We start from the raw sequence: 24352 nt of genomic DNA on the forward strand, positions 1-24352 counted from the left end.
AACTCCTGTTTACCCCGCTGTCGCGCCATCAAACGTCCACACACAACTTCAGTCGTAGCCGGAAGTCTAGCTATTGGGTGGTGTGTGTGTGTGTGTGTGTGTGAGGGGGGGGGGGGGATCAGGCTTGCTCTACTTTTTTTTTTTCCATCTGACAGAGCAGGATGGATCCGCTCGCGGGCTCAGCATGGGGAAGTCGGCCAGTAGGGCTTATCCGGGGCTCTCTCTCTCTCTCTCTCTCCAACGTAGGGTGAACATGGTTAGCCTGGGAGCTTATTGTCCCTGGCTTCCTCAGCACTCTGCCCAGTGCGTGTAAATATGTAGCCCTGATTGGAGGCGGGCGTGCCACGCTCTGCATTCTGACTTAGGATAATCGTAATTTGATTAAGTGCGCCGCCTTTTGCAATCTATTTGAACCTGGAGAAAAATGTGGTCTTCACCAATGCTGTTGGGTTGTCGCCGGACCTATCGTAGAAGCAAAGGCTGAGACTCGCGCAGGAAGTTCTACGTAGATACGGGTCAAGACTTTTAATCTGGAAACTAAGCCTGGATTTTCTTTATTGAATTTCGCGCCTCTCTTAGATGTTCACTGTTATTATTGATTTTATCGTCATGTGACCTGATGGGCAGAATGGAAAAAAAGAAAAGAAATACTACGCTTTATATCCTGTGCACTGGCAACATTCGGACTTGAAGCGCCCCCCTTGTCATTAGGGATGAAAATTTTGTTGTGCACCGGTTTGGTTCTTTGAAGTGCATCAAGACGCCGACAACGCCACCTTATATTTGGACGTGTAAATGTTAACCAGCCACTCGGTGAGTAACAGTCCTTTCTGTTCTGGGTGATATTTTGACTTTGGCTGTGTTCTGAGCGTGCTTTGGCAGAATAGTCCGGTGTTTAGTAAAAATTGTACCAAATGAGGTGTTTCTAATGAGGACTTTACCCTCACAAAAAATGACAACAGTAATAGTGTGTACAATTGGTTATCTGATCTCGAAAAGACACTTCTGTTGTGTTCAGCGGGCAGGCCGTTTAAGGCTGTGGCAGAAGCCGCGTAGCTCTGCTCTCTGCTTTCTACAAGCTAGCTAGCACAGCAGGAAGAAAGATAATCCCAGAAAAGAGGCTTATAAATTAGCCCGTGGCCGTGCCAGAGAGCATAGGGCGGCGGTGGAGGTCAGTGACAAAGCATCTTCACACGGAAAGACGGAGCTGCCGGAGGGTGTTGTGCAACAAACCACCCCCTAGGACGGCAGTACCGAGAGGGGACGCTGGGAGGATTCGTGAAACTATTGTAGAACTCGCCCTCAAAAAGAAACCTTAGAAGTAGGAACCAGTGTTTTAACAACCTTTAATAAGGCAGGTCCACCAGAGGATGTTCCTACTTGGCTTAAATTGAATATAATCCACAGATGTTGCATGGAAAAATTGCCAACACGTGCTGTGTATCTCAATGGCACTACACATCCAAAGGGACCTGTAGATAAATCGCCATTGGGGTAACATGGTTATAAACTCTAACCATACAGCCGATAGAAATGCTTCCTGGGGTGCGGATCTGTTTCATCAGAGCAAGACAGATTATTTTTCATTTGTTTAATGTCTGGGGATGATTAATTCAAATCCTTGCTGGGCCACAGCAACACAGATTTCACATTTGAGCTGGTAAACGGACATATTTTAAAAGCACAAGCATGCTAGTAGTAATCACTGATACATTTTTAGTCCCGAACGATGCCAAATGGGAAGGGTTTCAATTTGGTTTGGTATTAACCACACTTCAGATCAGCCCATGAAATGACCACTTCTTGGTTCTTTCAGGCTGTATATCTAGGTCAGCCATATTCAAAGACACTTACACCCACAAACATGCAAATATTAGATGACATACTTATTGGCATGCCCCTTTCAGGGTAGTACATAGGAGCCAGCTTTGCATTATAGTCCCATGTCCCATGAGTGACAACAGGCGATTTGTGTCATGTGAAGATTTGTCCCGGTGACTTATATCCAAGCTAAGACACATACACCAAGACCCAGACCAGACATATGCCTAATGTACCGTGTCCCATACTCAAGTCCTTAAATACAACACTATGCGCAGCGGAAACAGTTTTCCCTGGTTTAAAACCCCCCAAAAAAACAAAAAAACATTTAAATGGGATTGTGCACCCGGCCATGCCGTCCAATGTTTGGGATCACAAGGGAATCTGTGTGCTGTAATTCCAAATGGTTAAGTGAGAATGATAAGTAGTTGAACAAAACTGAAGGCTAATGCTATTCTGCATGACTCCAGCTTTAGGATAAGGTTTCTATACAATTTGGCAGTTTTTGAGACTGTCTATTCAAGTACGACACGATCTGTATCTAACTAACATACTGCATAAAATTGAAAAAGCTATTAAAAAATGTTGAATGCCGCATTGCATATATATATATATATATATATATATATATATATATATATATATATATATATATATATATATATATATATATAAACCATTCTTCAAGGGCTCCAGAAAATAACAATTTACTGTAATTAATAATTACCCAAAACGTTCTTATTTTGACCAGAAAGGCTGTCCCCGAAGTTAATGTGGCAACGCTGTTCATGCATTTTAACGCATAATAACCCATAATGTCTGGTTAGGGACTGAGAGGAAGACCAAAGCTGATTTTTTGCTGATAATGGAGATACAGTACTTACGACGTGCTGATCTTGCAGATTTCCCTCAGCCTTTCATAGTGATGATGTGGATACTAGATCAACTGTACAATTGGTACAGGTTTGGAAAGATTAATCATAAGGAGTTGACAGGAGGTGGATAAATATGGATAACGATAAGCGTAAATCCTCCACTGCTGTTTATGGATGTTCAACCAGAATTTGATGTTGCTTTTAAGGGAAGGCGTTGGCCAGATTGAATTGTATGTCTCAACTAAGTAAAAGCGTGTGTAGGTGTTAAGTAAGTTTTAACTATCATCTAGTTGATGATTTTGGTTGGAGTCAATTTTCAGCCACCATACTTCTATTCACAAGAAACCTTATAGCCCTCCTTCTTAGATTTCAACCTTCGTGTTTGATAATGGGTAACTGGTCGCTTGGATATCTGGCAATTTTTTTACTTCGAGAGCCAATGTGGATGTAATCTAAGTAATCCTTACAATTTAGAGTTCTGTTGTTCTGGAGTGGTATTTTGCCTGTTTTGGGCAATTGTGACAATTTTCTGGCCTTGTTTCTTCTCTTTGTCCTCGAGTTAGGGTTTGGGGTTAGGTTAGTGTAATGGTTAGGGATGGGGGTTAGGTGTTAGAGGTTGGGGTTAGTATCTCCGTAGTGAGGAAACTGTTGTAACGTTCATAAAGATTGATTTAGAAAATTATTAGAAAATGCCTCTACCCCTCTAACCCTAATTACCTTATTAACCTAACCCTAACCCTTATTACAGTTGAAATGAACAGACTCAGGGCCAAATGGAAGGTGGTTGGTAGGTTTAAAAATCCCACTAAAATATGCAACTGTGTACATCATAAACCTGTAAGTACATGATAGGTGGGTGGGCGACTCCAAAAGCTCCAAAATGTCCAGCTTTAATGACACCCAAACAAAACCCTTGTGCTTTGGCTTTTCATTATTGTTTTTTTTAATCTCAATGGGCTCCCGTCGCCCAAAAGGGTCGACCAGAAGGGTCGCTGCCAATCTGCCGTAACAAATATTAGGGTCAGTTCTAACATTATGACAAAATGAAATAGAAAAAAGGTCCAAACAGGCTTACTTTGTTTAAACTGAAGTGATGCCAACAATTGATTTCTAGCCAAATATAAAATATATATTTAGCAGACCGTTCCCTGTTTGATGTTGGTCTTGGCAAGTTGAATTTCCCCAGCCACATGAGGGGATGGAAGAGAAATAAACTGCTCCCTACTGACAAAATACTCCAATTCGGATTGACAATATTATCAATAGTTAAACTTAACCATCACTTAATTTACAAGACATTAGAGAATGCAATATAATGACTGTCTTGATCATAAGTGTGGACTAAATCACATTTAGTATACAATTTTAGCACTGATGTGAATCACTTCCCGCCCTATTTCTGCTGGTGTGTCTCTCATCAATAATTTGAACATAAATCATCATAAGTCAACATAAATCAACAAGGAGCGTTTTTTCCCCCTCCATCTGTCCTCATCCTCGCCGTATACCATCGTTAATGCACATCAAGTTGCGGCCCTATATGGCTGCATTTTTTGCCCATTTGTTAATTCACGAGCAAAGCATCACACGTGGGAACGATTCGGTGTAATTGAACAAATTTGTGTTTCCGCGGAGCGTCCCATGTCAGCCTCGCCAACATATGGACAGATGGATGGGATTCCACATTTCCATAGATGACGAATAGAAAAAAATAAATAAAAATCCACACCTGTTACAACGTGTTTTAGACTTGCATCCACGTGCACGGGTGTGTACTCAGTGATTTCCTCACCTTGTCGGTAAACCCAACCTCGAATGATTAAACAGCTTTTCGTGGGAGTCGACGCTCTGACACTTCTGAGGAGCTCTGTCATCTTCTGATCTTTTAAGGTCATTTGTTTTGTTTTTTTGTGTGAAAGAAATAAGGGCAGAAGGGTGCCTGATGCACACACATACATACACACACACACACACACACACACACACACACACACACACACACACACACACACCTACAGTGAGCCTGCTGCTACCTGTCAAGATGTCGGAGCAGCAGGGCCTTCATCACTGTGATTTGTTTTTCAGATCTTGAGCCTTTGAAGTGTCAGCGTGCAGATGACGGCCATCAGGGAATCACTCTCACATCTCATCGCTGACATTATGACTAACATCACGAGTCAGAGTCAGAGGGAGAGAGTTTCCATATTTGCGCTCATCATAATCAGTGCAGGTTAAACCAATGTGCTGAATCTACCATGAGATATCCTTTGATATTGCTTATCAAAGGTTGCCATGTGTGGTTTGATTAATCCACTGCTACACAGATAAGTTGGTAAACATTGTTTTATTCTCGACCCAAACACAGTGAAAGATAATGATCGTGTCCCTGATTACATTGTGTTTGTCAGTGTATTTACATATGCGTTAGTGAAAAAAAGTTCAGCTCATTTTTGAGATTTGGCTCTTGACGAGCGACTATTTCGACTTTTGTTGGATTTGTCCGTTTGATTCAGTCGGTGTGACGCGTGGTGAGCGAGGGTCGGCTCCGAGTTGTGAATGGAATTCTCACGGGAATCATCACAATTATTGAATTGTCTGTCTTTTATCAATGTCGTTTAATATGAATTATGCCTTATGCCTTAGGTCTTGACCTTTTTTCTAAAAAAATGTAATCCTCAGTCAAATGTTTTCTGCTTGCGGCTCACAAGTTGAAGATTCACTCTCTCTTCGTCTTGCTCCCCCTCTGAATCGAAACTGAAGGAGGGTGTTGCACTCGTAGCTCACGGCTCTTTCTGATTTAGAATAAATGAATGCATGTGTGCCCGAATGCAGTTACAGAGTCTTAACCAAATAAACTCACAAATTACCGAAGTGACTCCCGACTCCTGAGTCATTTCAAAGATTTGTTCACAATGAACAAATCGTTCTCGAGCCGTACATCAAAAGTATACATGACTTGCAAGGGATTTGTTTCCGAAGTATAAATCTAATAATCATAATATAACCAGAAGTAGCAAGTCTCTATGGGGCAGAGGATAATCCGTAGCAGTTAACAGATATATGGTTTTACATATATATACTGGTGGGTTTTTGCTGAAGCTGAAAGCTACATATAGAGCGAAGATGGAATTTGTGTTCTGAAATATCGCCAGCTGAAGCACATATAGTTCGCCTCAAATAGACAATGTCATGCAAATCCCAATAAAGTGAGGGGCTGAGGGAGGCCTTTAGTCTTTGCCTATTAGCCTGAGAGCAGCTTATTGCTTATTGAGTGTTGAAATGAGGAATTAGCCGTTAGATAGCGTTGCGCTTTGTGTTGCCTTTCAGTCATTGCAGCAATTTACCACCTACAAATCCTCATTTGAGGAAAGGATGAAACATGCAAACTGGTAGAGTGGCGTAGTGATGACTTGAGTAGGAGTTAACTGTGTGTGTGTGTGTGTGTGTGTGTGTGTGTGTGTGTGTGTGTGTGTGTGTGTGTGTGTGTGTGTGTGTGTGTGTGTGTGTGTGTGTGTGTGTGTGTGTGTGAGGGGGTGGCATCAATAGTTATACACATATAGAAATACATAAAAATCATTTTTATGATAAAAAAAAACCCTCCGTAGTTTTTGTGTTAGTGCCATAGGTGTTTCCTTTTCCTATAGTTACCTATTTATTTTTTGATTTTATAAATGCATTTCTGTGTTAATTTAAGCCAAATTTAACCCACGACATTATTCCACGACAGTTCAATGCAAATATCTTTACACACACACACACACATTATATATATATATATATATGTATATATATATATATATATATATATATATATATATATATATATATATATATATATATATATATATATATATATATATATATATATATATATATATACACACACACATTTCATTACATTTCTTAAATTTGAACAAAATGACAGGATTTATATTTATATACATTTGGAAAAAAAACTATGACACCACCTCTACTATTTAAGTGTAAATAGCATTTAGGATAAAGAAGGGATCGGGAACCTTTTTGTCTGAGAGCCAAATATTTCTAAATGTATTTCCTTGTGAGCCATAAAATATTTAATAAAATTGAATGCAACTTAATGCGTGTATTTCTTAAGTAAGGCATACATTTAACATTTAATGTATAACACATCCCTGAGTACTTAAAAAAGCGCTTTATATAATAAATTTCTCTTTATTCTTCCTAATAATATTGTTGTTATACTTTAGCTAACCAATAATAAATGAAATACTTTTTACCATTAATGTGACTTGTGGTGCTGCATGGTTTTGCTGGTGGCCTTGTAGTCTGCTTCATACGTAGTGAGGTGAAGCTTCATGCTTCGTTGAGTCTTCCATCAGTTCAACTTGAGCGTAGGTTGCTCTTAATGTTTCTCAGGTGCCAGAAAGACTGCTCACATGCGTATGTAGAGCCAGACAGGGTCAGTACGGCAATACTCACACGCTGCATTGTGAGGTGTGTGACGGGAAGCTCGTTCCAAGTTTTAGGAATCAGCTGGTCTTCAGGTTCAAGTTCAGGTTCAAGTTCAAAAGATTATTTGTCACATACATGTTGAAGTTTTTTCCATTTCTGTCCACTTGTGTTCAGCTGATTGGTCCGACTGGAGGCAGGGAGTTTTCTTAATGTTCGTCTGTCTTACAGAGGGGATCGGAGCACGGGCTCGTAAGCAGCCCAGCAGTGGAACGCCATTCCTCCTGCGCCCAAGAGGATCATTATTATCCACCATTATTATTTAATCCTCACTGATATATATAATTGTGGCCTGCGTGCCGCATATTGAAATGAACAATAAAACTCTCGCCATGTCCCGGGAGGGGCAGGGCGCCGAGTGAAAGGCCCGAAGTCTTTATGTGGTCCGCAGCCGGTGCTTGACCACGCCCCTTTGTCCGCCACATTTATATTTTGAATTTTATTTTCAAAGTTGTAATTTCTCTCACCTGTTTTCCTTTAAAACGACACAGAAAAAATATTTATTACTTGTTTATTGTGATGAAAAAATTTTGCCCAAAACCTTCTGAGAGCCATATACCGTCATGGAAAGAGCCATAATTGGCTTGCGAGCCAAAGGTTCCCGACCCCTGGGATAAAGGATGCACTCATTGGAATAAAAAACTGGCAATCGGCAATATACAGTACAATAAATCTAAAGTAAGTTAAGTCAGTGTATTTAAGATTTACTTATAAATTTTGGCTTTTGCAAAATTTGGCCATTGCAATATACCTGAAAAATAACTTCAAAAAAAGAAAAATTGGCAATGAACAAATAGCCTAAAAATTTAAAATAAATCATAAAAACAAACCATGAAAATGAAAATAATTCACAAAAGGAAAATAAAAAAAAATTAACAAAAATGACTAAATAATAAAATACACATTTTTCAACAATAAGCATGTTAATTACAAATAAAAATAATTGTTTGAATGGACCTACTGAGAACGAATGCAACACAATAATAAATGCATATATTTAACGTACATTCTCCATCCTCTCTTCCTCTTTTTCTTCTACCTTTCTCTCCCCAACTCCAGCTTCTTCTTAAGGACACGTACAATCACGGGATTGTTGATTTTTCTGCTTTTCTTCTTCCCTTTTTTGTCCCTGCTGGCCTCCAGGGAAGCTGGCGCTGAGAACTGGGGCAGGGAAGGCTGCCAAACGTTGGCGTCCACGGCCGTCCACACCAAATGCCTGTGCAGCAGGATCTCCAGCTACGCCGTGCTAGCGCAGCAAGCTAAGGACCCGGTAAGTCACCCACGCCAAGACGCTAACGGGGGCTAACAGGCGGATTGGCGATCATGATGCTGGCGAGTTAGCGCAACTTCAAATGAGCTGTTGACCATGTTACTGTCATTGCTGAAGAAGAAATAGTCCTCAGGGCAGAAGAAAGCGAAGGATGGAGGTGGGATCCCGCGCTCCGCTCAGGCGCACAAAATCGCCAATATTAAATGATTTATAGAAATACCTCATTTTCTTATGCACTATTTTCCATTTCAGCACAAAATCAGAGCAATGAAAAACAGCCCCTCATGAATTTCTGATTTTGGATTCTAAATCGGATATGGAATGACTGAAAGATACATCGATTGGCAGTGATATTGATAAGCCTTAACTTACGCATTCACACTGTCGGCAATCTTTTGCCAGCTCTCCTTCCTGCCTTTGGCAGCAGCAGCTGTTGCTATTAGCCTGGATTATAGTTTAAATTCTTCATATTTGTTTAATATTGTAGTTTGCTCATTTTATGCAAAATATGTGGCTCTGGTAGACTTGTCTTAGACATGTTTACGATTGGACATATGATAGCACTGATAGCCAGATTGGGAAAACCTGCGTTGACTGAACAAGTTGTTAACCACCGTGGTGACATGGTTCTGCGTGGTTGCGGTTGTTGCAGGACTGAAGTCAGCTGACGAAAAGATATCCTGTTGATTCACTGTTATTATTTTGTTCATGTTTTTTTTTTCTTAATACCTTATTATAATTTAACATTTTTATGTATAATTATATATTTTTTATTTTTCATTCATATTTTTCAAAATGTTCTGCACCACTCATCAACATCATTAACACTAATATTGATGGATATCAATCAATTTATTTTTCTATCGAGTTTTCTACAGCTTTGTTATATGTCACTCTCGTATTCATGCGTGGATGTTTTATTAAATGAATGAAACAAAGAGGTTGGGGAAGGTGGAGGGAGAGGCAATGATGGAGGGGGGGAAAAAAAAGAAAAAGAGGACAGGGACGTTGCAGCTTTTGGAACGTCTGTCCATTAGTGGAATGCGGAAAGAATGAATGAACGAATGGGTCAAATCAAGTGATCAACGTGAGCATTAAACTGTCGCCGCTAAAAGCCTGTTCTAATCAAGTCACTAAACACTAAAGAGTTATTTATAGACACTGTCTGGTCAAAAAGAAAAGCAAAAATACAAATAATTGACACCTCGAAGCGAATCACTACAAACGATTGAGGCTACTAGTTTTCTTTTTTTAGTTCAGCTCGCTCCACTTTGCATTAAAATAAAATGTCCATCAGCCACTCAGTTATATCGAAATGCTCAATATTTCACTTCACAGGTCAGACTTTAGACATTAGGATGCTGTCAATTGCATTTGTCTTTTTCTCAAAAGAAAATCTCCTAAATTGATGTGAATAAAAAACAGGGAGACTGATTGGTAGAAATGGATGGGTGGATGGATGTTTTGCATTTTTATTTTTCAAAAACTAAAAAGAAAACCTAAATATTTAACAATTAAAAAACATGAAAAAAGCGGCATAGATATGAAAATTTGAACAATAATAAAAGATTGTCAGTGCAATCCAATCAAAAAGGCTCATTTGATAGTCAAAACATGAAGAATAGAAATGAAAAAACCTTGAAAAATTAAAATGAATTGGAAGTGAATTGCACTCACTTTTATTAATTTTTTTAACAATTTCATGTTTTTTCTTTTGACCACCACTCCACCAATATCATTAATTCTCATATTGATGCATATTGCATGGGCAGATGGATGGGTTTATGGTAGGCGGGTGGATGGGTGTCTGGATAGTTGGACTGGTGGCTGGGTGGATGTGCGTGTGTGTGTGTGGGTGGGTAGATGGATTTACAGCGATTAGCCACAACATTTAAAACACTTGCCGAATATCGTGTAGCTCCCACTCGTGCCGCCAAAACAGCTCTGATCCGTTGAGGCATGGACTCCACAAGACCTCTGAAGGTGTCCTGTAGTATCTGGCACCAAGACGTTAGCAGCAGATCCTTTAAGTCCTGTAAGTTGTGAGGTGGGGCCCCCATGGATCAGACTTGTTGTTCCAGCACATCCCACAGATGCTCCATCGGATTGAGATCTAGGGAATTTAGAGACCAAGTCAACACTTTGGACTCTTTGTCATGTTCCTCAAACCATTCCTGAACACTTTTTGCAGAGTGGCAGGGCGCATCATTTTGCTGAAAGAGACCACTGCCATCGGGGAATATCATTGCCATGAAGAGGTGAACTTGGTCTGTAACAAATGTTTAGGTTGGTGGTACGTGTCAAAATTACAGCCACATGAATACCAGGACCCAAGGTTTCCCAGCAGAACATTGCCCAGAGCATCACACTTCAGCAATTTGTTCTACAGTAGCTCTTCTGTGTGATCAGACCAGACGGGTGAGACTTCGCTCCCCATGCGCATCAATAGGTCTTGGACGGACATGACCCTGTCGCTGGTTCACCGGTTGTCCTTCCTTGGACCAGTATTGGTAGGTAATAACCACTGCATACTAGGAACACCCCACAAGACCTGCTGTTTTGGAGACGCTCTGACCCAGTCATCTAGCCATCACTATTTAGTCCTTGTCAAAGTCCCTCAGATCCTTAAGCTTGCCCATTTTTCCTGCTTCCAACACATCAACTTCAAGAACTGGCTGTTCACTTGCTGCCTAATACATCCCACCGCTTTACAGGTGTCATTGGAACGAGATGATATATGTCATTCACTTCGACTGTCAGTGGTTTTAATGTGGCGGCTGATCGGTGTATATGCAAATATACAGCATACGCAGTTTTTAGAAAAACAATCTCACAATATTCATCTAATATTTCCTTTGCTATCGTTCCCTTTTTCTGCTCCTTGAACTGCTGGAACTTGAAAGCCATTAAAGACTTTCGACTTTCCGCGGGTCACTACTACAGCCTACTTCTGCTTCCGCTGTGACTTCATTTAACTTTTTTTTTACCAATTGTCTTTTGTGTTGGAACTTTTTGGTGTGAAGAGAGTGTTAGCCGTTATCCATTAGCCATTCCTCATTCAACCCCATCAACACCATAGCATGTTGTATGCTACTTAAAAAGGTGCTGGTGGTAGAAGTTTCGGTAAACTTTAGAGAGCTCCCTTTAAGGTTCCATAGTAGAGTGAGAGAGTGATGGAGAGATGAGAGGAGCAAGACAGAGAGAGAGAGAGAACACACACTCTTCCATCCAGATTGTTGAGGTGGTGCTCCTGGCCTGGCGGCCCGGCTCTGACATGGCTTATCCCGCTTAGGCGTGGCGCTAGGGACAAGGAGGGGAGGGAGGGAGGGAGGTAGGGGATTAACCTCAGTGTTTAATAGAAAAGGGAGGGATGGAAGAGGGAGCGAAGAGAGATGGAGGGATTTAGTGGCACTGCTGCCATTACAGGCCTGTTTACAGTGGGAGCGAGGGAGAGCCAGCTAATCCTGTTTACTTAGAGAGAGAGAGAGAGAGAGAGAGACGGAGAGAGAGACAGAGAGACAGAGAGACAGAGAGACAGAGAGATCCTTCTTTTAGTTTTAGACCGGAGGGAGAGGTTGTATGGAAGGGTTGGGAAAACTGAAGAGGGATGGAGGGGAAGCAGAGGGAGATAGAGAGAATATTTCTTTCATAGAAGACAATTGTATTACATTTATTTGTTATGTTTACAGAAACAAAACATATTTTTCTCTTTAAATTGAAGCTGAAAATGTTCCTTCACATTCTTCTCACTAAATAATAGTGATGATTATATTCATGAAATAAATGAATAAACCATCATCATCAATAATGTTACGAGGGAAAGGGGGAGAGATGGGGGAAATGGAGGGGGAAGGAGAGAGGGAGACAGAGGTGAGGGAGAGAAAAGTGGAGTGAGAGAGAGAAGAGGGAGTGAGAAATAGACTGGATGGAAGGGAGAAGGGGGAAGATAGGGGAGAGAGACACAGAGAAAGATGGATGAGGGAGAGAGAGGGAGAAGGAGACAGAGAAGGGGAGGGAGAAAAAAAATGAGTGGAAAGTGGAAAGGGTAACAATAGTGAGAGTAATAGAAAATAAATAAATGGATGAAAAAACAGATATGAAAAACATATCTGAATAAATAGAGAATATGAAAAAAGAATAAACTGTAAGAATAAATATAAATAAATAATTCAAAAACAAAAATGAATTTAGGAAAAAGGTAAACTAGAAAAATAAAGAAAAGCAAATAAATAAATACATGTGTAATTATTTAATGATCATAATCAGAAGTGCAGCAGTAAGACATTGTCTTGTACGGAAGATAGGACCTGTCCGATCCCCCGGGTGGACTTCAAGGTCTCCAGCCTGCTGTTGAGGGTATGGAAGGCAGACTCCACCTAGGAGCAAGCTGCCAGCAGGTCGGTCAGCATGAGAACCGCGTCCAGAGATCCCTGCTTCTGAATCCAGTTCTTCCGAGTCTTCCACATTTTATCAGAACGTGCACCTGCTTTCTGTTTGCCGCTTACCTGAGGTCGAAAATACAAAAACTGCTGTGAACAAAACAAACCTAGCCCTTGACACCATCCCTGCAGCAACCTAAACATCCCATGCTAGTCTAGCTCACTGCAAGAAAAGGCGCTCCACAGTCCATCCTGGCAGAACGGACAACCCTCCCCTCTACCTGGATCCAGGTGCGCGACATCCCTGTTGGTGGCTTTTATTCCATGCGTCACCCTCCACTGGAATCCCCCGTCCTTTTATCAATCCGGGCCAAAGGAATTAGTCCACCTGGAGGCACTCACCCCTATAAGAGAGTGTAGGTGTAGCAAAAATTTAAAATCAATTGTCCGTGATGGTCCTGTCAGGGATGCAGTGGACCTGGTCTCTGTGTACCACCAGCCCCAGGTGTTCTCTGAGCCTGTTGACCAGCACTTTGGAGAGCACCCTTTAGTCTGTGCAGAGGAGGGCTACAGGCCTCCAGTTTTTGAGGAGTGCCAGGTCTCCCTTCTTGGGCAGCAGAGACATGACAGCCCGACGACATGAGGCTGGCAGGGAGCCCCTCCCCACGCATGCCAGCAGGACTTCCACGAGGTCCTCCCCTAGGCGGCTCTAGTAGTGCCTGAGAAATTAGCGGGAAACCCATCCACTCCTGGTGGCTTGCTCAATGCCGTCTGCCCCACTGCAGCAGTGGTTTCCTCCAGGGTGATGGGGGAGTCCAAGGTGACCTGCTCCTCCTCTCCCGGTTGAGAGAGCCCCTGAAGGAGCTGTGCGGTGGATTCCTCCTTTCAGTCCTCCGCCCTGTAGAGGGCAGTGTAGAACTCTACCACCAGCCTCCTCTTCTCCGCCGGGGTTGGCTGTCACTGTTCCATGGGGCAGACGGGGCGGCCATCAGCTTCCTCTGGGCCGCAGTCCTCTCCAAATTAAAGAATAAACTTCTTGGAGCATCTATATCATTAATAGACATAAAACCGGCCCAGAGTAGAGCCCCCTTAGCTGTCGCGCTTAAAAATAAAAATATCTGCTACTTTTTGTTTTGTAATAATAAACCCCCGTCTGTGCTGTTGTTGGTTATTAGAATGTTTTCTATTTCTATTATATTTCTATTTTTAATCTGTGTCTCCAGGGTGCTTAGCCCCACCCTGGTGTGTTAAGTTGACTATCTAGTGTACTGTTGGCAGAGAGTCCTTATCTGGGACTTCCCCACCTCCCACCACTGACTCAAGGACTCAAAATCATATTTCTTTGTGCCCCAAAAAGCCCAAAGATCCTTAAAACAATCACAAAACAACCTGTCCTATAAATGTTTGGCGTTAAAGTGCCAATAGGATATGTTTCTCCTCTAGGCTAAAAAACAAAGTTGAATAGAAAGGAAATGGTGATCTGTAAAACTGGGACTCCATGATCTGTGATGGGACTCCATGCTACCCTAGGGCTGCTGGCCTTGCACACACACAGCCTGGCTGCCCTCACCCTCCTCCGACACCTTCACTCAGATGAACTGCTTTGTCCTCCAGGCATCAACCAAACTGAACGTGACAGTGCAGACAGTTTGGTAGTGGACTGGGGGGGGGGGGTTCCTCACCAGTCCTGTCCACAGTAACATCCCCAATGCAGTTCCAGTCCCCTGCTAAAATAAAGTGTTCTCCTGTGTCCTGCTGTTCTAAAACCACCTATAGTCTATTACCAAGACTGTTTAATTAAGCCACCTGCTCTGTGTCCTGGTTCGATGCATAAGTGTTGAAAAACAGAGCACCCCCCCCCCCCCCCCACCCCCCTGTCCTGCCCTCACCATCACTGCCCTCCCCACCACTACCTCCACTGTGGCTAATACCCTCACCTGCAAACTAGGAGAAAAATAAAATGGCTACCCCGCACTAAAATTAATCCCATGACTGAGACAGTGCTGGCCCTTTCCACTCCAGATCCCAGTCCACCTGGTTGTCTCCATCATTGTGCTTCTCCTGGAGGAACAGAATATATAACTTTTTTGTAGCAAAGTCTTAAAAACTATTCTATTACTATTCCTCAATGCAGTGATGTGTTTCTTCAGCCTATTTATTTTCTTTTCATCCAGCTGCTCTACTCCAACCGTTCTCTGTCCTGAAAGAAATCCTTCACTTTAACAGACTGCCACAACATCTCATCCAGAAAATAAATAATCTCCTCCAGAGAGTAAAAGTTTTAATTTGGACAATCTACATCTGCCATGGACAAACAATCAGAATCACTTTCACTGTCATCCTCCATGTCTTGATACTAGCTCTCAGAGACCAGCTGTTCAAACTCCACCACCTCCACAACCGGTTTCTCCCCGGAGCGAGCGGTGTCCCCATGCACCGAGCTGCAGGGGGGTACCCCACGTCCTGAACGATGGTGGGGTCCTCGGCCAGCGAGGGAGGTGCATCCCTAGTCACTCCCAGTCGTGCTCCGATCCTGAAGAGCGGCACAACCCCAAGCTGGCCCCCCCAAAAGTGCACTGCCTGTGCAGGCACCCGGCCTTCTTGTCCTCTACTTCCCCTACTCGAAGCAATTAATGTTTCCCGAGTTGGCATAAATCCATGCTTGACCCTGAACCTGACATCAAGCTCCTACTCGGGGAGCTGAGCAGCATGAGGACCTGCCTCCGCAGGGACTGCACAAGCCGCAGCTCGTCCTCCTCCAGCGCCTCCTTTTTACACCCCAGTGAGATTGTCTGAAACAGGCTTCAGCTCCAGCGCCTCATTGGGGATGAACGGGGGGACTCCAGAGATCACCACCCTGGTGGAGGGCAACTCTCCACCAGTTGGGCCACGAAGTGCTTCTGCTTCACAAAAACCACCACCGCCCACTCATTCTAGCGGCAATAGACAGGTTCTGGGCCACAGCCTCCAGGACCCGCTCCACACTCACACCAGGGTCTGGGTGGACCCGCGCTCTGTGCCGCAGGGCCAGAGCCAGTGTTGGGCTGGACACCATCACGGCAACATCCGATTCCAACAAAAAACAAAACGAAACAACAAACTACAAGTAAACAATAAACTAAGACAAAAGTTACATCAATACATACACAAACTACACTATGAATAAAAAACAGAAAGGGCACAGAAAAAAACAGTAAACTGCTTAAAGGTGGTGGAACAGACAAATTACCAAGCTCTCAGCTCACACAAGTCCGACTCCTCAGAGAGAGAGAGAGACATCCTTCCTTTAGTTTTAGACTGGAGGGAGAGGTTGTATTGAAGGGTTGGGAAAATCCTGGATGAGAGAGGGATGGAGGGGAAGCAGAGGGAGAAAGGGAGAATATTTCTTTATATAAAGCAATTTCATTTTATTCAAGTTATTTGTCAGGTTCACAGAAACAAAACATATTGCGATCTTTAAATTGAAGCTGGAAATATTTCCTTAACATTTTTCTCACTAAATAATAGTAATAATTACATTCTTGAAATAAATAAAACATCATCATCAAAATGCTTACGAGAGAGGGAGACAGAGGAGAGGGAGAGAGAGAGGGTGAGTGAGAGAGGGGGGGGATGAGTGAAAGGGAGGGAGAGGGGGGGGAGGGGGCGAGGAATAGAAGGGGTCAAAGGGAGAAGGGGGGAAGATAGGGCAGCGAGAGAGACGGAGAGGAGAGGGAGGGAGGGGTGAAGAAGAGAAAAATGGGAGGGATAAGGAGACAGAATGGGATAGAAAGGGATAAAGAGGGGTGAGAGAGAGGAGAGTGGGAGGCAGAGGGACAGAGACCTAAAGGTGGAGAGTGGAATGGAGGAGAGGGGGTGAGATAGGGGGAGGGATAGAGGGTGAGGGAGAGACAAAGAGAGGGGAGGGAGAGAGAGGGAGGGTGAGGGAAAGAGAGGATTACACTATATTTACACTTTGTTCCTCAGATTCTTTGATGAGAAACAGAACAAAGATGCATTTTTTTCTATATTATTATTACTGATTATGTATCATGGATCTTGAAGTCAGGGATATATGCCTTCAAAAAGTGTTTCATTTCATTTAATTTCATTTTATATTTTCACAGCAAACGTTTTCTTCCTCGTGACTTCTTTACACTGAAACTCGGCATCAAATAGGTAATCTGTGCTCTTCTTCCTTAAGTTACACCACATATAGATTTAGTGTCTGATAGTGTCTCTCTCCAAGCACTTCACTTCAGACCGGTTTACTCCAGTTTGCTCTAGTTGCATAGCAACTCGGGAGCCATGTCTGTGGGCATGATAATAATGATAATTATGATAATAATAATAAAAAAAAAGCTGCAGGGAGCAATACACAGGTCCAAGTTAGTCAGGTTAGATATAAATTAGTTTAACTTCATTTCGAACTCAAGTTCTTACGATGCCTTAAGCTGTCTCCAGACAGCTCAACTGAATAAAGCTGAAAGCCCCTTTAAACCAACCAAGTCTCAACTTGGCCCTGACAGGCCACTCGGCCACCCATCATATGGCCCCCATACGCCCCCCAGTATATGTACTGGGTCACTGCGTCATATTTCCCCCTCTTTGCTCATTCAGCTCTCCGTTGTTGGAAGCAAGCCCTCTTTCGGAAATTAAGAAAGAGAAAATCAAGGAATTATTATGTGGGCTGCTGGCTTAAAGACGTGCGTTCTGCGGAGTGCACATGACCTGCAGATATACTCAGCACCTGTGCGTCCGCTGTCTCGGCCATGCACACGCAGAAGCAGTGCTATCGGACCCGTTCTACTGCATCAACTGCTCGAGTCTTCTGCTGGAAGTCATCCGCCATCAGGCCAACATCTTCAGCTCCCTACCTAGTCGCCCCCATACTGCCGAAAGGCCTAGGAGTGTCTTGGGGGTGGACGAAGAGGAGGAATTGGCTCTTCCGTCCTCAGACCTTGTTTCGGGACCACGCTCCCCCGCATCTCCCTCAGCTTCTGTGCTGGGTGGATGAGGAGGAATTGGCCGCACACCAGGAGTTGCAGGACTTCCACGCTGCCCAGTGGCATTCTGAGATGGAGGAGGAGAGGGAAGGAGAAGAGGGGCATATTTTACAGAGGCTGCGTCCCCTCCCGGTACTGGAGGATTTCACCAAGGAGGTAATGTCATCTTGGAGTGCTCCTCAGAGGACGCACTCACTTATCCAGGCATTGGGTTGTGTTGGCGAGTTGGAATACCTGGCTATAACCCTCATGTAGGAATCCGTAGCCGCACACTTGCCCCTTCCTCATCACGGAAAAGCCACAGCTACCGGCCAAGGCATGTAGGCTGACAGCAAATCTGGGAAATAAATCCTACAAGGCTGCGGCCCTGCTTAATAACGTCTGCCTGCTGCAGGCCTACCAGGGCAGACTCCTACAGGAGGGGTAGGCCGCCCCTTGAAACCTATGACTGTGCAAGGCCACCGACCTCTTCACAATAGCAAAAGGTGCATTGCAGGATGCAGGGCATGTGGTCGGGTTTTCGGTCTTGACGCAACGGCACCTGTGGCTCAACCTGTCTGAAATATTTGAGATAGAAAAGACTAGGGTCCTGGGCGCTCCAGTGAATGTGCCCGGCCTGTTACGGCCCATTGTGGACTCCATGACCCACAAGTTCAAGCAGCAGCAGAAGGAGTCGGTGACATTGAGGAGCTTCATGCCCTGACGGACCAAGTCCCTGCACCATGACCCCCGGCAGAACCCCAGCTTATCCAGACGGCCTCCAAGATCGTCACTGGCCGAGAGCGAACTGGCTCCCGCCCAGGAGACGTCCCAGCCTCCCTGGTGATGGGATGAGGGGCTGGAATAGGAATCCTTTCCACTGTCCACAGCAGCCGCAGGTTTTGGTTGTTAGGGGCACGACAGAGGACCAGAGGACCTGAGCCGATATCAAGAGGGGATTCGTGCTGCTGGACCGTCTAGTTTTTGCACGGGGTTGAAGACAGGGTTGTAGACACCAGTTTATTGTAGAGAAGAAGAAGAAAGAAGAAGAAACAGTCTTTATTCGTCACGCAACACACCACACTACAACACATGCTTGCACACACACACACACATGCTTTTGATGGTGGCTGGTGAAATGGATCCTCTGAATTTGACCCATCCTGGCTTGTCCTTCCTCCGGGGGCACAGCCAGGAGCAGTGGGCAGCATACGTGGACGCGCCCGGGGACCAGGTGATAAATGTCCATCGCTGGTCAGACAATGATGGGTGCATGTTTTTGGTGGGGGTCCTTACTGACGTGAGGTGGAGGAAACCCCATGTGAGCACATGCAAACTCCACACAGAAAGGCTCCTATTTGGGAGATAACCCACCGGAGCACGGTGCCAACAGCGCCCCAGGCGGGAATCGAACCCAGGACCTTCTTGCTGTGAGGCAGCAGTGCAATGCACTGCGCCACAAAACTATTTACCAGGAGTGGGGTTCGAACCCACGCGGACAAATGTCCATTGGATCTTAAGTCCAACGCCTTAACCACTCGGCCATCCTGGTTCAGAGAGTGGCCCAAGGAATAAGCCTAGGAGCAGATAGACATGTTTCATGACAGGGGCTCCTCCCGAGTGAGTGTTGGGATGGTGGTTTTACCTGCTGCTCGTAAGATCAACCATTACATTACATTTAGCAGATGCTTTTATCCAAAGCCACTTGCAATTATTCAAACACCGACAGACGCAGCCATCAGGAGCAATTAGGGGTTAAGTGTCTTGCTCAAGGACACTACAGCATGCTAGCAGGAGGTGCCTGGGATCGAACCAGCAACCTTTAGATTACTAGACGACCATCTCTACAACCAGCTCTACCTCCTGAGCTACCATCCCATTAAGCAGGGATGCAACGAGCCAACGAGCCAACGAGCAACAGGTATGCAGCCACTCTGATCCTGGATCCACCTGTTACCTAGATCCAGGTCAGGTGTGGCTGCTCAAACCACATAGTCCTTGCTGAGGAAGGGCGCGATTCGCACTGCTTGACCGTCTCACAGCCTGGGTTTCCTGGGGAATTGGAAAAAGAGTGCTCTCTCCGGCCCAGCGTACTGTGTATTTGGCTCTCGATCTGGACTGACAGTCGATAGATGCACGACTGACTCTAACAAGGAGGTTGGCTGTGGTCACTGCAGCTCGCACACTCTCCCTGCGCAAGGTCGCCAGGGCAGGTCAGGTTATGGTCCTGATGGGCTTGATGGTGGCTGCCTTAGCCGCAGTCCCACTGGGTCTGTTCAGAGTGTGGAGACAGCCTCAGGTTTTGGCTGACCCCCTGCAACTTTATGAATGGGGTCTCGTGGGGTCCGGTGACACTGTGGGTGGTGATAAAAAATTATGCCTCCATGTACAGGTTGGGTAGTGTTTGCGAGAGCTGGATAGTGGGTACGCCGTTGGTGCTCCTGCTTCAGCTGGACCTCGTGACGAAGGCCTGCTCCTCACAATTGGAAACTGGTTGCCTGAACCCTGAGCAGGACCTGCTATTAAACTAAGGTTTACCCATGGAGGTGATGGAAATAATTCAGAGCGCTAGAGACCCGTCAATGAGGGCTTGTTACACATCCAAATGGCTAGCCTGGTGCATGGCACGTGGAGATCCCATTACGCTGTAATATTTGGGTCATTCTTAGTTTACTTCAAGGCCTGCATGTAAAAGACTTGGCACCATCCACGCTCAAGGTGTTCCGTAATAGAGTGGATGGCAAGCCACCGGGCAGTCACACTTTGACATCCAGGTTCATGCAGGGCCCCTGCCGGCTACACCAGTGGGTGTGGTAGCTGACTCTGAAATGTGATTTGGTTTTGGTCTTGAATGCTTCAACGAAACCCCCATCCGAACCATTCCAGCAGGTGGGATTAAAAATGCTGTCTTTGAAGTCAGTCAACTTGTCTCAGTAAAATGTGTGGGAAAACTGGCCGCACGGTCTGCTTACCAGTCCCGCTTGGTGTTTAACATGGATAATCGGAGGGTTACATTGAAACCTTGAAACCTTTGGGTCAGTGGAGGACAAGAGGCTGCAAACTCTGTGCCCTGTCTGGGCGCTATGTGGTTGAGAGTGGTTGTCGGTCAGGTGATACAAGCTCAGTTTTATGCGGAATCCCCACCCACGAGCATGGCGGGGGGGTCTTGAGGAGGGGGGGGGTGCTGATATTATTTATCTTTGCACCCTATGAATGGATTCTTATATGCTGAAATGTGGTGGGTGCCCAAGTGGCCTGTCAGGACTGAGTTGGGACTTGGTTAGTTTAAAGAGGCTTTTCCGCTTTATTCAGTGTAGCTGTCTGGAGACAGCTAACAGCATAGGGTTGTAGCACAAGCCAAACGTTTTTCGAGTTCCCGTCAAACACACCATCACTTCGTATCGACACCAATTACAAATTTTGGAGTTCCCATGGAACGTAGCATCACTTCGTGCTGTCGCTCCTCTTTACGTCAGCATTACTTCTAAAATGAGTTATAATTTTCTGAGTTTCCATTTAACGCAGTATTTGAGATAATGACGCGGTGAATCCTGTTGACACGCAGAATTACTACTACATACTGAATACACTTGTTGCACGTTATTACCACAGAGTCCTGCCTCACAGTATCTCCATGGAAGGAAATCACTCCATGTTGAATTTCCCAACAACAATTCAAATCATTCAAACGGACCAAACACTAAATGTCCTTCAGAGACATTTCATAAACTTTTAAAACTTTTGGGACTAAAGTAAAACAGACACAATTCAGACGCATTGCTTTGGAGCTGCAAGTAAACTCCATGTGTGAAGACACAGAATATGTTTTTGACTGTTTACGACTCTGACAGTTTGCATGTTACGACTGGGTCGGATGCCGCTAAATAAGGACCGACACAACACTGCATCTAACGCCGGGCTAGATGCAACAGAATGTGTTTATTTTCAAAAAGGGAAAAATAAATAAAAGATCAAATGAAAAGCCCCGTCAATATCAAGCAGGTAAGACAATACACACACACACACTCAAACATGCGCAGTTTTCAACCACTACAGACCGATGGAGTCTATACCACGCACCTTTCAGGATGCGAATACGCACCCGGAGTCACAATTTGCACATATAGCATAAAGAATTGGATGATGACATCACAAAGCGTCCTGCTCCAAAAACCCATCTCGCTTCACCACCCGTCCGGGAGTTGTAGAACCTTGGTGTATCGGCGATGCATGACCGTTTCGCTTCTTCCATTTTCTTCCTCATTTCTGCTTTAAATGTAGATCAATATGGATTCAAGTTGAACCAGGAGATGTCTGGGTTCTAACAAGATTCCAACCATGTCCATAGGTTCAGTAATTGTCGTGTTCCAGACACTTTTAGCCCTGCGGCTGGACCCCTAATAATAAAAAAAACAACAACAAAAAAATAACATAGCTGCAAGCAGCAAAACATGTGGTCCACTTTATTCATTTTAGGTATGCATAAAAGTTTTTTGTTTTGTGTGAAACGCATCACAAGTTACAAAAGTGACAAACATCGTGAACTTACGTCTAGACCAATCAACATGGACTGACCTCGAGGACTAGATTTCTGGACAATTAGACAATTGCTTATTCTTGCTGCTTCAGTCTTGACTTTTGGCTATTTTTTGGCATCTGGAACAATAACAAAGAAAAACTTTGTAATTACGTTGCATAACAATAATAATGAATACATGTTATTTTATAAACACAATAAATGAATGTTAGTTTTAATAACTACTTCATTGTATTTTTTCTGTTAATAATCTACAAATGGAAAATAATATTTAATTAATTACTTGTCTATATTGTAATGCAGACAACATTTATGGAACTTTGACATTAATTAAGCATTAAAAATTATAATAACTTACCTTGTTGTGCCTAAGTTCATGTGCAGTCTCAGTGACGGCAGGTGAAATCGTGTCTCGTGCGTATCAATTATGGCATTTACACAGGTTTACGTATTTATTGAGGTATACTGTACGTATGTAATCGAATTTACGTCAATTTAGTGGTGACTTTTTTCCTTGAATTACATATTCAATAAGTTATGTTTCCATGAAATATGTTTCTGTGAGTAATAACTATATCACGGCTTCCATTTTCCGACGCCTCACTGGATCTTGAACGCATCACTCACTTGTACGTTCGAGTGGATTCAACTCGACGTGGTCAAGTAATGTTTTTTGTATTTTTTCATGAATCTGCCAAAGTAATGGGGACCAAAGAGATAAAATATAAATCAAACACATCCACAGACATCTACCAGGTAAGAAAATACATGAATACACACAAACACCTCGTTGGTAATCTCTAACCACTTTAGAGTGGTGGACACGATGCCATTGTACATTCTGAACCAGAACCTGCACATTTATAGTAGATAGTATTATGACGTCATACTGTAAATATCATCTTGTTCATATTGTTTACGAACAGAGGCATGTCGGTCAAGCAAGTTTTTTACTCATTTCTGATCAGTTTGTGGATCGCTTTGAATGAAACTTGAACCACAAGATGTTTGTGATAAACTGGATCAAACGACACCTCAACTGTCTTCATAGCCAATATTATTTTTGTGTTCCAGATACTTTTAGCCCTGTTGTACGTATTTTGGCATTCAAGGAATTAGAAATAGATGTCTATCATTTCAGTAAAATTTGGTTGGTTTTTCGCTAATATCTGCTCCGTATGTGGATCCATTTGGATGAAATTGAAACCTGTTACATGTTACATACTGGTTTAAACTGTGTTTCCAGCTTATGCTGAAGTATGTGTTCCAGATAGTTTTAGCCAGGTTGGACATATTCTGGAGTAAGACCTACTGGCTTGTTCGTCTTAAAATCGTTCAAAATGTTTTCGTTTTTTGCTAATATGTGCTCTGTATGTGGATTGATTTGGATGAAACTTCAACCACAAGGTCTTTGCGACAGCGCGGTTCAAGCAAGACATCATTGTGTGTTATGCCGAAGTTTGTTTTCCAACTTGGTTTTCCTGCAAGCTGGACCCCGAATAAGAATTAGAGACACTTTAAAATGTACTCGGGTAAAGGTGCAAACTAAAGTCTCTTTAAAAATATATGATCTCATGTTGAAGTCAATGTAACCAGAATAATAACTCATGATGAATAACAATTTTAATAAGAGAAAGTATTGGGTGTGACAGTTACTTAAGTACTATATGTATATATATATTTCTTTATGAATGAGTTATGAGCATTTGAATATGCTCCAATATTTGTACAATATTGGGAGCAATGCAGTGAGTTCCAAGTAAATTATTTAATTAAAATGTAATGTATAATAATAATAATAATAAGGCGTGTCCGGAGACAGCAGGAGAGGAAGAAGGATGGGAGAGTAGAGTTGAGAGTAGGAACTTTGAACGTTGGCACTATGAAGGGTAAAGAGAGAGAGCTGGCTGACATGATGGAGAGAAGGAAGGTAGATGTACTATGTGTACAAGAGACCAGGTGGAAGAGACAGTCTTTATTCGTCACGCAACACCACACTACACTACAACACATGC

The 24352-nt window shown here is 43.5% G+C and overlaps 1 protein-coding gene across 1 annotated transcript in view; it reads left to right on the top strand.

The window, feature by feature from the left end:
- adgrb2 (adhesion G protein-coupled receptor B2) overlaps positions 1-24352 on the top strand; it is a gene marked incomplete at both ends in the record, with an annotated part of 187083 nt that overhangs the window by 105210 nt on the left and 57521 nt on the right. The window contains one exon of the mRNA XM_080012641.1: positions 8331-8457. Coding sequence (XP_079868767.1) covers positions 8331-8457 — 127 coding nt within the window. The remainder of the gene's footprint in view (positions 1-8330; positions 8458-24352) is intronic.

This window comes from Zeus faber (assembly GCF_960531495.2).
Source record: "Zeus faber genome assembly, chromosome: 1".
NCBI lineage: Eukaryota > Metazoa > Chordata > Actinopteri > Zeiformes > Zeidae > Zeus > Zeus faber.